A 15,879-nucleotide genomic window follows, 5' to 3' on the forward strand; every position below is an offset into this window, starting at 1 on the left:
GGCTCAAAGTATGCATTGAGGGTGGCTATGAGTGTTCTGTGGGTCTTAGGGGGTTGCTTCAGTAAAGGTTTTCGATATTGTGTAGATGTCGTTACCCCCAGATGTAGGAGCGTGGTTCACTTCCTTTCCTTTGCGACTTCTGTTGCTTCAGTGAACAGTTCCAAGCTCTCTATCAAGTATCTCCATTTGGGTTCTTGTGCGGATAGAGCCCCCTCCATTACGAAAGGTTCGATTGTTGGGATTTGGACCATAGGGACAGATTATTTTCAGTGATGATAGTGCAGAGAAGGTCAGGTGTGCAGTGGTGCAGACCCTGGGGAGTGTGCCTCTATATTAATAATAGTTTTACTAGGCAGCTGTGACACAGAGGCCTTGAATGTTCGTCTTCTCTAGCAATCTGCCAGCATTTATTGGCCTTAAGAGTTCTCTTATTGACTTTACCAGTGCTTGCTTGAGTCTTTTTCACCTGCCTGTTGCTGGAGGCTGCCCTCTGCCCTCTGTTCTCCCCTGTGGGAGGCTCAGACTTGGTGCTGGGTGGAGGAGAGCAGACCCACCTCTCAATGTGTTGGGTTCACCGCAGACTTCAGGAGACCTCATGCAGGAAGGGGGCGGGGCAAGCTCAACGGCCTTTGAGCACAAGGGCACGTGTTGCAGAGTCAGCCACCAGCCACGTTGTTCGCAGGAGCCTGGCATGGTCAGTTTGTCAGCACGACCGCCCTCTTGATGATGAAGGTGCGTACACTGTGCATGGCAGGAGCACCACTCTCCAGGTGCAGAGCATGCAGCTGTCACCTGTGTAGGCACCAGGATACGATCCTTCTACGTCGATGTGAGTGAGAGCACCCTCGTTGCCAGTGTTATGTCTGCTAGTTGCAGGTGCTTGGGTGTGCCAGTTATGAGCAGCTATACGGTAGTCACACAAGGAGGTAGGCCACGCAAAGAAAAACCACCAGAGTCGGAGGTATGTGGTTTGCTCGGCTACGGCTGGTGGTCTTACCTGATCCGGTCTGTCTATGCTGACTTTTATTAACTGTTCCCACATGGTATGCGGGATCACACCAGTAGACCCTCTGAGAGGGTAACACAATTGGGACACCACTCTACCTCATGGGTGTGTCCGTTCAACTTGTCTTGTCAGTGGCTTCCCTGGCAAGACATTACAAGAATGTGACTGTTAGTGTTCATACGTAACAGCAAGCCGATCGGTTTTGTGGTACAATGCAAACTGTGATTAAACCATTTGTTGATCTCCAAAATGAAGCATCATCCTTAGCCCAAAGTCAAGCTTAGCCACTTGAAAGCCTCAGACAATATGTTAATATCCTCTGCATTACCTCCATTAAAAACAGTTTGGCCACGAGGGAAAAACATCTCTTGTGTGACCTAGTTTCCTTTTTTTAATTTAATGTGATACATAGGGGGTCATTGTGACCCTGGTTTTCCCCTGGCCCAGGGAATCCTCCATGGCGGCGCTGCTTGCAGCGCCGCCATGGGGATTCCGACCCCCTTCCCGCCACCCTGTTCCTGGCGGTTGTTACCGCCAGGAACAGGATGGCGGGAACGGGTGTCGTGGGGGCCCAGTGGCATGGGCAGTGCAGGGGCCCCCTAACAGGGCCCATAATGATTTTCAGTGTCTGCTTTGCAGACACTGAAAATCGCGACGGGTGCCACTGCACCCGTCGCACCCCAGCAACTCCGCCGGCTCCATTCGGAGCCGGCTTCATCGTTGCTGGGTCTTTCCCGCTGGGCCGGCTGGCGGCCTTTTGGCGGTCGCCCGCCGGCCCAGCGGGAAAGTCAGAATGCGGTCTTTTGGCGGTCTCCGCCCGGCGGGCGGCGCCCGCCGCCCGCCGGGGTCGGAATGACCCCCATAGTGCACTGACATCACTGTAAACTAAATTACTCGTGTGCTGCCACTTTAGGTACTGTCTACTTTCACTTAGATCACTCAAACATTTATAGAGTGCAGAAAATTACAGGTGAGGGCCTTGAGGCGCTGGAGCAATATGCTGCTGCGTGGAGGAATGATCATTCGAACATCCAGGTCTTTAGTTCTCTTCTGAATCACTGGAGTTATGGTGCAGTCCTGAGGTGCAGGGGGAAGTTGTTCCAAGTCTTGGCTGCCAGGTGCGAGAAGGATCATCCTCTGCTTTTGGCTTGACAAATCTGTGGGGTGTCTACGAGGGAGAGGTAAGCTGATCAGAAGTGTCTGGCTGTTTGGTGGAAGGTCATGTGTTTGTTGAGGTATGCTGGTCTTTCATTATGTGGGGCCTTGTAGGCGTGGGTCAGCATCTTGAACTGACCTCTCTTCTTAATCAGGGGCCAGTGTAGTTTTTTTAAATGGGGTGTGATGTGGTTCTTTCAGGGGATGTTGAGTGTGAGTCTTGCTGCTGAGGTCTGTATTGTCTGGAGTTTCTTGAGGAGGTGTTCATCCTATATAGAGCGTGTTTCCATGGTCCAGTCTGCTGGTGATGAGGGCCTGCTTGACGGTCCATCTGGTGTCTGCTGGGAGCCATCTGAAGATCTTGAGGAGCATGCGAAGGATGTGGAAGCCGGTGGATGAGACTTCATCATTTTGTTTCTTTATGGATAGCTTGCCATCCAGGATGATGCTGAGGTTGCGGGTGTGGTCTGTTGGGGCAGGGAGTGTGGTGAGCTCTGCAGGCCACCGTGTGTCAGTCCATGGCGAGGTCTTGTTCCCAAAGATGAGGATTTCTGTTTTCTCGCTTTTGAGTTTAAGACAGTTGTCCTTCATCCAGTCTGTTACGTTCATCATGCCTCTGTAGAAATTACCTTTTGTGGTGGAGTGGTCTTCGGACAGTGAGAGGATGAGCTGGTTGTCATCGGCATAGGAGAGTATGTTGAGTCTGTTTGATTAAAGTGACGGCCAGAGGGTCATGTAGGTGTTGAAGAGGGTTGGACCGAGGGACAAATCTTTGGGGACTCCACAGATGACATTCTTGGGCTCTGAGGTGAACAGTGGGAGACAGATTTTTTGGGTTCTGCTGGTGAGGTACGAGGCAATCCATTTGAGGGCTTTTCCTTTAATCCTGATGTGGTGGAATCTATTGATCAGGGTGTGGTGAGAGACAATGTCAACTGTGGTGGACAGGCCCAGTAGGATGAGGGCTGCTGTTTCCCCACGGTTCAGGAGGGCTCTGATGTCATCTTTAGCTGAAATCAGGGTTGTCTCTGTGCAGTGGTTAGCTCGAAATCCAGATTGGGAGGGGTCCAGGAGGTTGTGGTCTTTTAGGTGTTGGGTGAGCTGCTGGTGGGTCTGTTCTAGGGGAGGGGCATAACTTTGCCCTCAGAGTACTATTCTATGTGCGAGAGGTAACACTGAAAAGTCTCCCCAGTGGTACTTCTCCCCAGTGTAGCTCTTCCAAGTGGATCCCTGATTGGGGATCGCACTGGGATCATGAGCCCCATGGAAGGATCTACCCATAGACACCAGGGATAGCCTTTTGGGGGGAGTGGCCCTCTGGGCATGAGCAAGTGTTCCCTCATACCTAGGGTAGACTAGCCTTTCAGCCCCTGGGGTATACAGTTTGTTAAACACCAGGGAAATAGCAGAAACAAAAAGGGGTTGGGGCAGCCAACTCTGGCATCAAGCCATAGCAGCAGTCCTTAAGGGGCAATATAGCCTTTTTGATCATCTTATCCCCATTGGAGGGCAGGTTGCGTGTTTACCCTGAATCTGACTACCAATCCCATGGCAGGGTCAGAAAGCCCACTAAACACGAGGGAGAAATGTTTCAAAAATGGGGTTGGGCATCTCCTGCACACGCTTTGGGACATGCCGTACCCTGAAAATGTACAATTCAGTATGTCAGCCCCCTGGGGTACTGGATAGGGAGTGTTGGACCTGACATCCTTGGCATTATTTTCCCCAACATTTTGCCTTCAATCCTCCTGTTTTTGTTTATTTCATTTTCACTGGCTTTAGGACTCTGTGCACTTTACAACTGCTAACAAGTGCTAAAGTGCTTGTGCTTTCGCCTTTAAACATGGTGAAATTGGCTTACACCCATTCGTCACATTTAATTCACTTCTAAGTCTCTAGTAAATTGGTAGTACATGTACCCAGGGCCTGTAAATTAAATGTTACTAGTGTCCCTGCAACACGTATTGTGTTACCCACAGCTCTTTCAAATATGTCTCATACCTGCCATTGCAGACTTTGTGTGCAGCTCTAAACTGCATTTCAATCTGTCAAAATAAACCTTTTGCCAGGCCTAAATCTTCCTTTTTTAATTCACGTAAATCATCCCTGTTGTAGTCCCTCAGCAGCCCAGAGGCAGGATGCATTGTATTTAAAAAATTGGGCATGTACTTAAAGTTTTACTTGTCTTGGTAGTAAAAAAACCCTACCCCTCTCATAGGCAACCATTGGGTTAACTTATTATATTTAATAAGTGATAACTTTCAATTGGGAGCGGGTAGCAATGTTGAGCTTGTAATTTAAAACCCTCTAATGGTAATGCTGGATTTCAGTCACAATTCTGATAATGCCACATTCCTGGGGGTGGAACCTCCAAAACCTTGTCCTACTTCAAAGCTGGCACCAGGTGAAATTTTGGGTCCTAAAACCTCACTCATCAGTACACCTCTAGACCTGTTGAAGACTCAGAAGGACTGCTGTACTGCTCTGCTGCAAGATCTGCTGCCTAAGCGACAAGCGCTGGGCCTGCATCTTGAACCCAGGACCACTGGTGTGACTCCGAGGGCTAGTTGGCTGGCATCCTGATCAAAACTTCAGGAACAGAAAAGGCTTCGGCCACCTTGAACCCTGCACCTGGATTCTGCCAGCTGTGTGTCCTGCCCTCCCCTTACTCCCTGAGTGCTGCCATCCCAGTTCTGGACCCTCGGAAGTGGGCCAGAAGGTGCTCTGCCAGCCCAGCTGCAGTCCCCACTGGAACTGGCAGAAAGCAATGCAAAGCCTCGCTGGAATCGCCGGCAAGTGACACAAAGCTTTGCTGAATAGCTGCCAGCTTTACCAGAACCGACAAAGAGTAACACAAAGCCCTCTAAGCTTTGCCGCACTGGTCACTGAGCAGATGCAAAGCCTTGCCACACAGCTTCATCGAAAAAGACAATGAATGCCACGAATCGTTGCAAAGTTATGCCACACAGGCTCCATACCAAGGACATAAGGTTATTCTTTCAGCGGGCCTAACTTGGTCCCTATATCCAGCCCATGCACCCTCATTATCTGGTCCCGATTCAGCGGAACCAGATAACCACATTTGACACTTTGTGCTTTTAAGATATGTTTGTTCTTAAATCTTTAAAAGTACATATCTCTGGTTCTACTAATTGGATGTTTTCCCTTTTGGTCTCACATAATTTAATACATTTTAGTATATTGTTCTAAAGTATGGTGACATTTTTCTGGTGTTGTGTTTTCAGTTCATTATTTTTTGATGTGCTGCATAAATTCTTTACACATTGCCTCAAGTTAAGCCTCACTGCTTTTGTGCCAAACTACCAGAGGGTTAAGCACAGGTTGATTTGGGGTTTGCTTGCATTTCACTCTGACAAGAATTGTGATTATACATCCCTCAACTAGTAACCCAGTTTCGTACAGGGTTGCAGCATTCCTTCTAGATACCAAGGATTAATAAATTAAAAAAGAAGGAGTGGGGGCAGCCCACCCTGCATCCGACCACTTCCACAACCTAAAAGGAGCTACACAGGTATGGTTCTCCCCCTCTCCCAAAGGTAAAATTGTAAGTATTATACTGAATCTGCCAAGTATCTCTTCCTCACCTCCTTCCCAATCCTGGATAAGGTTATGGTGTTGGTTACGAAAGCCCGCTTGCCACAAGGGGAAAATGGCCATAAAAACTAAAAAGAAGGGTTCCACCCAGGCATTGACCCATGCTCCCCACCTCATCAACAGACTTTCTGCTCCCTCAGGGCACAGTTTGTGGAATTTACCCTGCTGGTTTCACATTGTTTTTAAAGTAATTGTGTGGAGGCTGTCCCGCCCTGACATCAGGCCCACTCCTAGTGCCCTATCCGTCTTTGTGCCTCCTCAGGACCTAAAGCTGCTCTATCCTTAGGCAACTGTGAGGAAATCTATTTTTATTTTCTCCTAGTTTTTAACATCCTTTGATTTAAGTGATTAGGGGCCACATGTACAAAAGGTCTTTGCGGTCAAAAATGGTGAATCAGCCGTTTGCAGTCGCTAAATAGCCTTTTGACATGTACTAAGCCCATTTTGTGACCTATTACCGAATCACAAAATACTGTTTGCGAGTCGATATTAGGAAGGGGCGTGTTAAGGGCGTCCCTTCCTATTAGCGAGTTGCATGGGCATGTATGAATGTTTTGCAGCAGGAATGCAGTTGCAAAACATTCACATTTTATCAACTTAGTGAAGGAGGTGCTAACCCATTCACAAACAGGAAAAAAGTTCCTAGGGAACCTCTTCCCCTTTGTGAATGTGGGCACACACCTTGTTTAAGAGCAGGCAGTGGTCTCACAGACACTCATTTTGAAATGCATCCCATTTTCCTTTAAGGAAAACAGACTGCATTTGAAAAAAAAGCTTTATTTAAAAAGCAGTCACAGACGTGGTGCTCTGCTGGCCCCAGTAGCCCACCATCCCTGTGATTACAGGTCTTTCCCAATGGGTTGCAAATTGCGATGTGCCTCATGAATATGGATGAGGCACTCCATTTGCGACCCATTGGGAATCCCACACAGTGTCTGAGAAACTGTTGTACATCACAGTTTGAGACTTCCTAACAGTGAGTCACAAATAGTTGCAGTTAAGAAGTCGCAAACCAATTTCTACGTACAAATGGCACTAGATTCTTTGGGTAAGCCATGAATGATTTACAGAAATCGCCCTTTGCTGAGGTTGGAATTTTATCTAGTCTTCAGAACTGTTTTGCTTTCATCTGTTTCTGCCACAAATTGCAACCAGGTTGAAACCTAGGAAAAATGGACCACCACTAACAAAAATGTAAAAACTGTAGTCATATGTTTTCCCAACTTTGCTTGTTCCTGAAAGCTGGGAAGATGGCGATTTTAAATAGCAAACCTTTTGTTGATGCCATGTTTGGAAAACACATGCATCTTTTGCACAACAGTTTTTCCCATTTTTCCCCCAAAATGCTATATTTGGTCAGTTTTGAAAATCCACCAACCTTTTATACCTTATGAATCTCCAATATATGGGAAAATAAGAATGCAAATTTGCCCTGGGCATGTTTTGTGGGAAAAATATTCTGAAGCCTTAAGAGCAAAGTGCTCCAAACATAAAAAAATCCCTCAGCACTTAGGTGGGAGAAGCCTCAGAAGCTAAAAGCTAAAAGCTAAAACCCAAGTCCACAGACAGTGTAAAGAAAACAAAAATAAGAGAAATTAGCAAACTGTATGTTTCAGAATTCATAAAACTTGGTCGGGAACAAGGGCCTGATTTGGAGTGGATTGAAAATTGAAAATCCTCTGATTTTTTGAGTGCAAACTCTTTTGGAGATTCCACTGTGGAATGTCCTCCACAAAGCCATCCCTTTAATAAGGATAAGCTACCTTAGACCATTGTGCTTGCTTTAGTTACAGCTAGTCACTTTGTTGTAATTCATTAGAAATATGTGTGTAAGAAGCCATCGTTTTCACGACTTGTTTTTTAATTTGAGTTGGCCACTTCATATAAACGGACAACCCAGTGTGATCCACAGTTACCTTGTCTATTTGTACCTCCTTTTTCATATCCTCCTTCGATTAAAGGTAAGAAAATGCAGAAGAAAGCAATTAATTCCTAAACCTTGTTGTACTGCGTTATTGCAATAGTCAGCAATGAAAAGGGTTGGTTACATTTGATGGCCCTTTTTTTCAAAGATCTCTCAGTTTGCAAACGGAAAATTTCCTCATTAATGTGCATGCAAAAATATACTCCTTTTACAATTTATAGTTATTGAAACTACTTTCCAAAAGAAATATCACTTTCCTTTTTACAGGTTAGTTTTGATGGAGAGCTTCACAAGCACCCACAACTGGAAGCAGATTTGGCATCAGTGAGAGAGGTCTACGGATCCAGTGCTGTATCGCTCAGGTATACAAGGGTATTTGGTAATTAGGTGGTACCGCCTGAAATGCATGCCTATTCTCGAATTGTGGCTCTCGCCTAAAAATGTAATTCTGGAGGTGGGGAGCCGGCAAGGACTGCAAGGGACTGAGGCTCCCCTACGGTCCCCAAAAGTGCACACTGGGTGGGGCCAGGGCACCCAGCAATAAGTGGCTGGGACCCTGGGTATGGGGTCCCCAGGGCAGAGATTTCGGCCCGGGGAGGCAGGCTGCATGCTTCTCCTCCCCCTTTTATTAATTTTCTGGGCCCCCGAGGATGGGGTCCCTCTGGACGAAATTGGATTGGGGAGGGAGTCACATAGCCCTCCATTTATTTTATTAAATGGCAGGGCCCTGGGGGATGAAGTCCCTGAGGCCAAAATCATCTCACAGAGGGAGGCCACGCGGCTCCTCTCCCCCTTTCACTAATTGGCTAGGCCCGGGAGGATGTGCTTCCCGGGAACAGAATTGGCTCAGGGAATGTGGTCATGTGACTCTCCTCCCCTTTCATTAATTGGCAGGGCCCAGTTAGTTATGGGCTGGGCCTTGGGTAATTGGGCCCCTGTAGCCGAAAGCAGTGTGGGGAGAGGAGCCGTGTGGCCCCTACCCCCTCTTTTAGTAAGGTGGCCACAGGGAATGGGGTCCCCGGGGCAGTAGTAGGCTGGGTGACGGGGCCTCCTGGGATGCCTACACATGGGAATAGGCCACAGGTGTCTGCAGGGGATTTATTGCAGGACTTGACTGCCGGTGAGGCTGTGCGGCCAACCCCCTGCCGGGCACAGCCAAACGCCTTGCGTGGCACAGGGTTGGGTGAATACAGGGGGGTTGGTGGCCTTGCCTAGGCTCGATGGGGTTGGATTAACGTAAGGTAACTAAATATTAATTCATGTTTAAAAAAAAACTAAAAATGTACTGAAAAAAAAGGTGGCAAGGACGTTATAGTTAGGAATTCGAATTTTTAAAAAGCTTTGAAATTGACTGAAAAAAACAAACGTTATAGGGACCTTATATATAGGTAAAAATGTTATACTCTCAAAACCATAGAAATTCAACAACTATAGGAATATGTATCTCAAGAAACGATAACTCATGCCCTAAGGTAACTAGAACTCACCCTTGCCATGCACTGCTGCTTACCGCACATATTACATCAGTATTGACATCCTGTATGGCATCATTCATAATATAACTGGAACTTTTGAAATAAACTTAGTGATGAAAAAACTGTGCATGGCGTAGGCGCGAGTTATAGTTTCTTGCAATAAATATAACTGTGACTGTTGAATTTCTGTGGTTCTGTGTATGTAAAATGTAACATTTGTTTTTTCAGTGAAAAAAATACATATATATATGTGTATATATATATATATATATATATACATATATATATACATTTTTTTCACTGAAAAAAACATATGTTGACTGAAAAAACACAAAGGTCACAAGCACGTTCCCTATAACCTTTCTTTTTTTCAGTGAATATATATATATATTACAATACGTTCTGCGTCTTAATAAGCGCGGAGAAACTTGCACTCCCAGGGATATTGATGTGATGAAATGTATTCACAACAAAGCGGACACGTTTTGACTTCCGTCTTTGAAGTGGTGGCCCCTAAGGCTGTGGGGGAGGCAGTTAGGCCTCCCTCACATCAAAAAAGCACTTTTCCCTGCAGAGGTGGTGGTCTACAGGGTGCAGGGCCGCACACCCTCCCTGCACATTTAACTGAAAGTGCTCTGGGGAGGTTGTGGTCTCAGCCTTTTTTAAGCCCAACGAGGGAGGTCCCGTGCGCCCCCCTTCTGTTATAAGCCCCAAATGCTCCTGGGACTGGGCCACCCGGTGGCAAAAGAAACAGAAAGTGCAGGAGACCGTCATCTATCCGTGGATCTTCTGATGTTTTTAAAACATATATACTTTAAGCCCTGGTGAGGTCCCTCTAGGACCCCAGAACCAGAGCTAAGGGTCAGGGTGACTCTACCCTGGCCCCTTTTCTTTTTTTTCTTCTTCTTTTTCTGTGACTACCTGAAGGTAAGTCACAAGATGGCACCCAATACTTCCAAGATGAAGGGGGTCATTACGACACTGGCGCACGGTGGAGCAGCGGCGGTAAGACCGCCAACAGGCTGGCGGTCTTTTTTTGGCAATTAGGACCATGGCGGTTACCGCCATGGTCATCCGCAGCTTCTCCGTTCCGCCTGCCAGGGTGGAGACGACCGCTGGGCTGGAGACCTGGGTCACCAGCCCGGCGGTCGTCACTATACCGCTGGCGGTATTTAGACCCGCCTGACCGCCATGGATTTCATGCAGTTTGGAACCGCCATGAAATCCATGGCGGTAAGCACTATCAGTGCCATGGAATTCCTTCCCTGGCACTGATAGGAGTCTCCCCTACCCCCCACCCCCACCCCGACTCCCTCCCCTACACCCCCACCACCCCTGCCACCCCCCAAAGGTGGCAGGACCCCCCTCCCCACTCCGACCCCCAACATCACATCACTCACTCACACACAACACGCACGCAGGCACCACCAGCACACATACACGCACACACACCGACATACATGCCAACATCCACACACACAGTCAGACACGCACACCCACATTCAAACATACACGCACACATCCATACAGACATACCCACAGACATACACGCACTCATTCCCAAACACACAACACCCCCGCAAGCATACACGCACTCACACACCCCCTCTTCATACACACACGCACACCCACATGCACGCACACAACACCCCCTCCACCCCTCTCCCCTGACGGATGATCGACTTACCTGGTCCGTCGATCCTCCGGGAGGGGATGGGATCCATGGGGGCTGCTCCGCCGACACCACACCGTCTACAGAACACCGCCACGCCGAATCACAGGACGTGATTCGGTGGGCGGTGTTCTGTTGACGTGGCGGTGGAGGTGGAGCAACCTCCACTTCCCCGCCACCCGCCAGTATGGTTGTTGGCGGTTCTCCGTCCGAAAAAGGACGGAGAGCTGGCAACAGCCATAATACGCCGAGCGGAAAACCGCCACCACTGGCGGTCTTCAGCACGGCGGTCCCTCGGCGGTCTTTAAAAAAGACCGCCGAGGTCAAAATGACCCCCGAAGTGTTGGCAGCCAATAAGATATCAGTACGGGGATGGTTGGATCTGCGGAGGATCCGCGTGGCTAGATATCTATGTTTTTTGGCCTTAACTTTCTCCAAAAGTAATGGACATATTTCTGCCAAAACTCTAAAAGCTTAATCTGCGGGTCTAGCTCACTGCCAAATTTGGTGCAATTCGGTTCAGTGGTTCCTGCTGTAGGCATGTTTAAAGGTCCTATGGAAATATGAATGGGGAAAATGTGTTTTGGGACCCTCCTTTTTCTCGGCCCCGCTTGATGGATCACCATAAAACTTTTAAGACAGCAGCTGAACTGACCAAAGTATACATTTTTAAAATTTCAGTAAGATTCATCGAACGGCGACCAAAGTTATAGGCAAAACAAAAAATGCTCCGTCTATGGAAACTAGCTCCTAACTATAACTACCTAATGGCGCCACTAGGTAACATATATATATATATACACCGTAAAATCAGGGACGTTATAGTTGGGCTCACAATTTAAACATACAAAACCATAGAAATTCAGCAGTTGTAGTTAGAGTTATTTTAAGTAACTATAACTCGTGCCCTAAGGTAACTATAACTCGCATCAATAATGTTGCTAAAAATGTTACAGTGATATTATCAATGATGTTATAACAATTGTCATGAGGTTGTAATATCTGGGGTAATTAGCAGTGTATGGCGAGGGCGTGTGTTATAGTTACCTCAGGGCAGGAGTACCTCAACCCCGTAAATTAAATGTAATGTTTTCTATCTTTATAAATGTCATGCTTCATTTTTAACTGTTCACATAGGAAACTCCAAACATAATTTAAAATGAAAAAGGAAGTGTCAAAGTGTGAAGGAAAACACCTGTCAAGGTCCAATTTAATTAGGACTCAAACAAGCTCTAGCAGCAGTCCAGGGAGCAGAAGTATGGGCTTCTAGGAGAAGAGAGAGCTCCTTTTCAGTAATGCTAAGTACACCTTCGGCATCAAACGAAAGCTGAATGAGTGTAGCAAGCAGCTCTTCATCCTCGCACCACAGATGCCTTTGTGTGTCAAGGCCTGTGCATTCATTTAACCTGTCAAATACAGTGGATAAAACAAAAATAACCCTTAAAAATCTGGTCTTTTGTAATATTCCAGCAAACCTATACCTGTTTATGTGTTTATAGAGACACACAAGGAGGTGTGAGAGTAAAACTGAGAGTTCATTTGTTTGGGGAGGAAGCCATGCACTAGGGAGGGAGCTAGAAACACATGCACTGTTGTGGTGTGCTGAATGAAAAAAAAGCAGTTCCCTGTATGTAAACAGTGAAAGGAATCAAGTTATTCAATAAAAAAGATGATAAGTAGACTAGCCTCCAGATGATGGACATACTCAAGAAGAGAAGGGAAAGCTATCAAATAAGAAATAAGCAGATGAGAGTGACAAGAAAGCCTGCCAATGCTAAGCAGTGCACTGACTCTAAGCCCAGTAAGTTTTAGGTAGGGGCTACAAGAGGCTTTTTCTTACAGACAGTTAAAAGCTGTCTAGTAGGTGAGACCAAAAAATAGGTGTACTTGAAACTTCATAGCAGATATGCTCTGCCTATATGAAAATGTTGTAAGTATGTGATTACTTAAAAACTTATATGAGAAATTGCTTGCAAACCCTTACTGTCTCAGTGCCTTTTTTGTCAACACACACATGCACACACATTAATATGTATATATATTGTGTCTAGGTAATGTCACCTTGTAATAACAGAATCTGTAATTGTTTAATTTCTAGGGAATATGGAGCTATCGATGATGTGGACATTGATCTACACGTTGATGTTAGCTTTCTGGATGTAAGTATGAATCACACCCAAAAAATGTCTTCATTTAATGGTGAAATAAGTTAACATTGACGGTGTCTACTAATTTGGTTAGGTTTAGCTTATTCGTTGCTAAAAGAAACTATGAAACAGTTGGGCAGGAGCTTCAAACAATAACTGATAACACTACTGATTTTGACGTGGAAGAGAACTATCAAAAGTGTTACATATTTTTACATGCGTTTGATTCTCATCCAGCCCTAAAGCATATTGTTATATAATATTGTTCTATCTATCTATCTATCTATCTATCTATCTGTCTATCTATCTATCTATCTATCTATCTATCTATCTATCTATCTATCTATCTATCTATCTATCTATACATATATTTTACCTAGTGGTGGTCGAACACTCAGTAGTTATAGTTAGGACCTAGTTTCTATAGAAAAAGCAGTTTTTTGATTGCCTATATCTTTGGTGCCATTTGACGAGTCTTCATTATTTTTATTTTTTTATCCAACCGTCACATGAGCTGCTGTCTGGAAAGTGTCAGGGTGATCTGTCAACCTGGGGCCGAGATAAAGTAGGGGGGATGACATTTAGAGTGTTTCCTATGTTAATTCCCATAGGAACAATTGGACAGCGATAGCGCAGAAACCACTGGACAGAATTACACCAAATTTGACATAAATGTAGCTCTTCGTCCAGAAAGAGCCCTTTTTGTTATTTGGTGTAAATCTGTCACTAGTGTTTGAGAAATGTAAGGAAATCAAAATTTGTATATCGAGGGACGCAAAGGATTTGCCACCCCTCCCGATTTCATGCTGAGATCTGATTGGCTGCCAAAACGTCAACAGGGATTGTTGGCAGCCATCTTGGGACTTGACTGAAGTCGAATCCCAGAAAAAAAGAATACAAAATACAAAAGAGGCCAGGGTATGAATACCCTGACCCCTTAGCTGTGGTGCTGGGGTCCCAGAGGGACCCCCAGGCTAAAAAGCATTTATTTTTTTATTTTTACAATGGAATCGCGACAGGGTGTGTCTCGATAATATGAAATGTTTTGGAGTGACACATGCAGTTTCAAATAAAATGTGAAAAGCAGGACGGAGTAGTGTCATCTAATTATATTTCCTTTACATTTCACTAGGAAGAGATAGCCATTGCTTGGGATGTGATCCGCACAGAGCCTGTAATAGTGCGACTGCACTGTTCGTTAACACAATACTTAAATGGACCAGGTTTGTGGACGTTTTTAGACTGTTTTTACTGTAATTTGGAAAATGTATTATTAGGTTTCATACTTTTCTGAGATGTCATCTAACCTATGTGTAAGGCTGCTTTATACTGAGTTAAGTTGTCACTCATGTAATTCTGTTTTATATTACTCTGCTTTAAAAACTTTGAGCCACTAAAACCCAAAAATGACTTTAGGGAAGGAAGTCTTCACCTGGCAAGAAAAGCTGTGCTGTCCTTTCCCTGGTTATGCTGGATCTTTGCATTTGTGCTGTTATTTACAGGGGCTCTTGCTTCAGTATGGACCTGAATATAGTGCAGAGAGCCTTGCATGGTCTGCCCCAGATTCTTGGCTCCTGTTGCTGAATCCATTTTTTTGGCATTAGGGCTCTGTGCAGTTTTACCAGTGCTGAAGTGCTTGTGCTCTCTATTTCAAACATGGTAAAATTGGCATAAACCTAATTGGCACATTTCATTTACTTGTAAGATCTTTACACATGGCACTACATGTACCCAAGACCTAGAAGTTAAATGAAACGAGTGGTCCTGCATCACTCATTGTGTCACCTACTAAAGTAGCCTTTTAAAACATGCTTCTGGCTTGCCACTGCAGCTTGTGGTGCTATTATAATGTGTTATTTCGACCTGTCAAAATATACCTTTTGTCCTGCTTAAACCATTAATTTTTAATACTTATAATATACCTCTAAGATAGGCCTCAAAAGGCTAATATAACAGAGTTTATTGTAATTAAAAAGTAGGACACATGTACTTAAGTGTTACATGTGCTAAAGTTGTTTCTCACTGCTATGAGGCCAATCTGTAATGCCATTGACTAACTCAGGTTACTTTATTGCATTTAATAAGTGATAACGTATGATTGGGAGCAGCTAGATATATGCTATTTATACTCAAATGAATTGTAATTTAAAATCTTCTTTAGTGGTTAAGTTGTGTTTTAAGTTACAGTTCTGAAAATCTTTTCGAAAGTTGCCATGTTCCTGTCCTAGCCCTCTGTGCTTTCTGCCAGTGTCCTCGGTCACATGGCTGTGAATAACTCTGCTGTTGGGATTTGTGTTTTGCTTCCAGACAGTAGCATACATGGTGCAGAGGTGTGGACAGGATAGATCATTCTGGCAGGGTGATTGAAAGGGGCAGCACCTAGCCCTACTTACATTTCAAAGGGCTTTCCCTCCTGCACACATATTAAGGAATCTAACAACAGGTCTACCCTATCTTTCCTCACCCCTGACAGTTTGGGCCTCACCATATTAAGAGGAAGAACTTTCAGAACCAGATGTGGGGGTAGGATAGACAGTCCCCCCACCCAAAGACTGGTTGGCAGGTATAAATATTGGACCCCCAGAGCCACTCATCAGAACACTCCTGGACCTGTGGACATTACAGCAGAAGCACTGCCCTTCTACTGAGGACTGGCTTGCTTGCTGAGAAGGAAGACTGGGCCTGCTTACCTTCACCCAAGGATAACCCGAGTGTGTCCAAGGGTCTAATAGCTGACTTCCTGTGTGAGTTACAGGGACATAACACTCTCCAGAGGCCTCCCTACAACTGGTCAGCTGAACTGCTTGTTCTTTTTTCTGAGTTCGTTTTTGTAGACCTGCTAACCAGTGCTAAAGTGCTTGTGATCTCCCCCTAAATCATGTTTT

The 15,879-nt window shown here is 45.4% G+C and overlaps 1 protein-coding gene across 1 annotated transcript in view; it reads left to right on the forward strand.

Moving 5' to 3' along the window:
* Positions 1-15,879, forward strand: part of PARP8 (poly(ADP-ribose) polymerase family member 8) — a 636,820-nt gene that overhangs the window by 264,439 nt on the left and 356,502 nt on the right. The window contains exons 7-9 of the mRNA XM_069221607.1: positions 7,968-8,062; positions 12,946-13,006; positions 14,127-14,217. Of these exons, the coding sequence (XP_069077708.1) occupies positions 7,968-8,062; positions 12,946-13,006; positions 14,127-14,217 (247 nt within the window). The remainder of the gene's footprint in view (positions 1-7,967; positions 8,063-12,945; positions 13,007-14,126; positions 14,218-15,879) is intronic.

Source organism: Pleurodeles waltl, chromosome 1_1, assembly GCF_031143425.1.
Source record: "Pleurodeles waltl isolate 20211129_DDA chromosome 1_1, aPleWal1.hap1.20221129, whole genome shotgun sequence".
NCBI lineage: Eukaryota > Metazoa > Chordata > Amphibia > Caudata > Salamandridae > Pleurodeles > Pleurodeles waltl.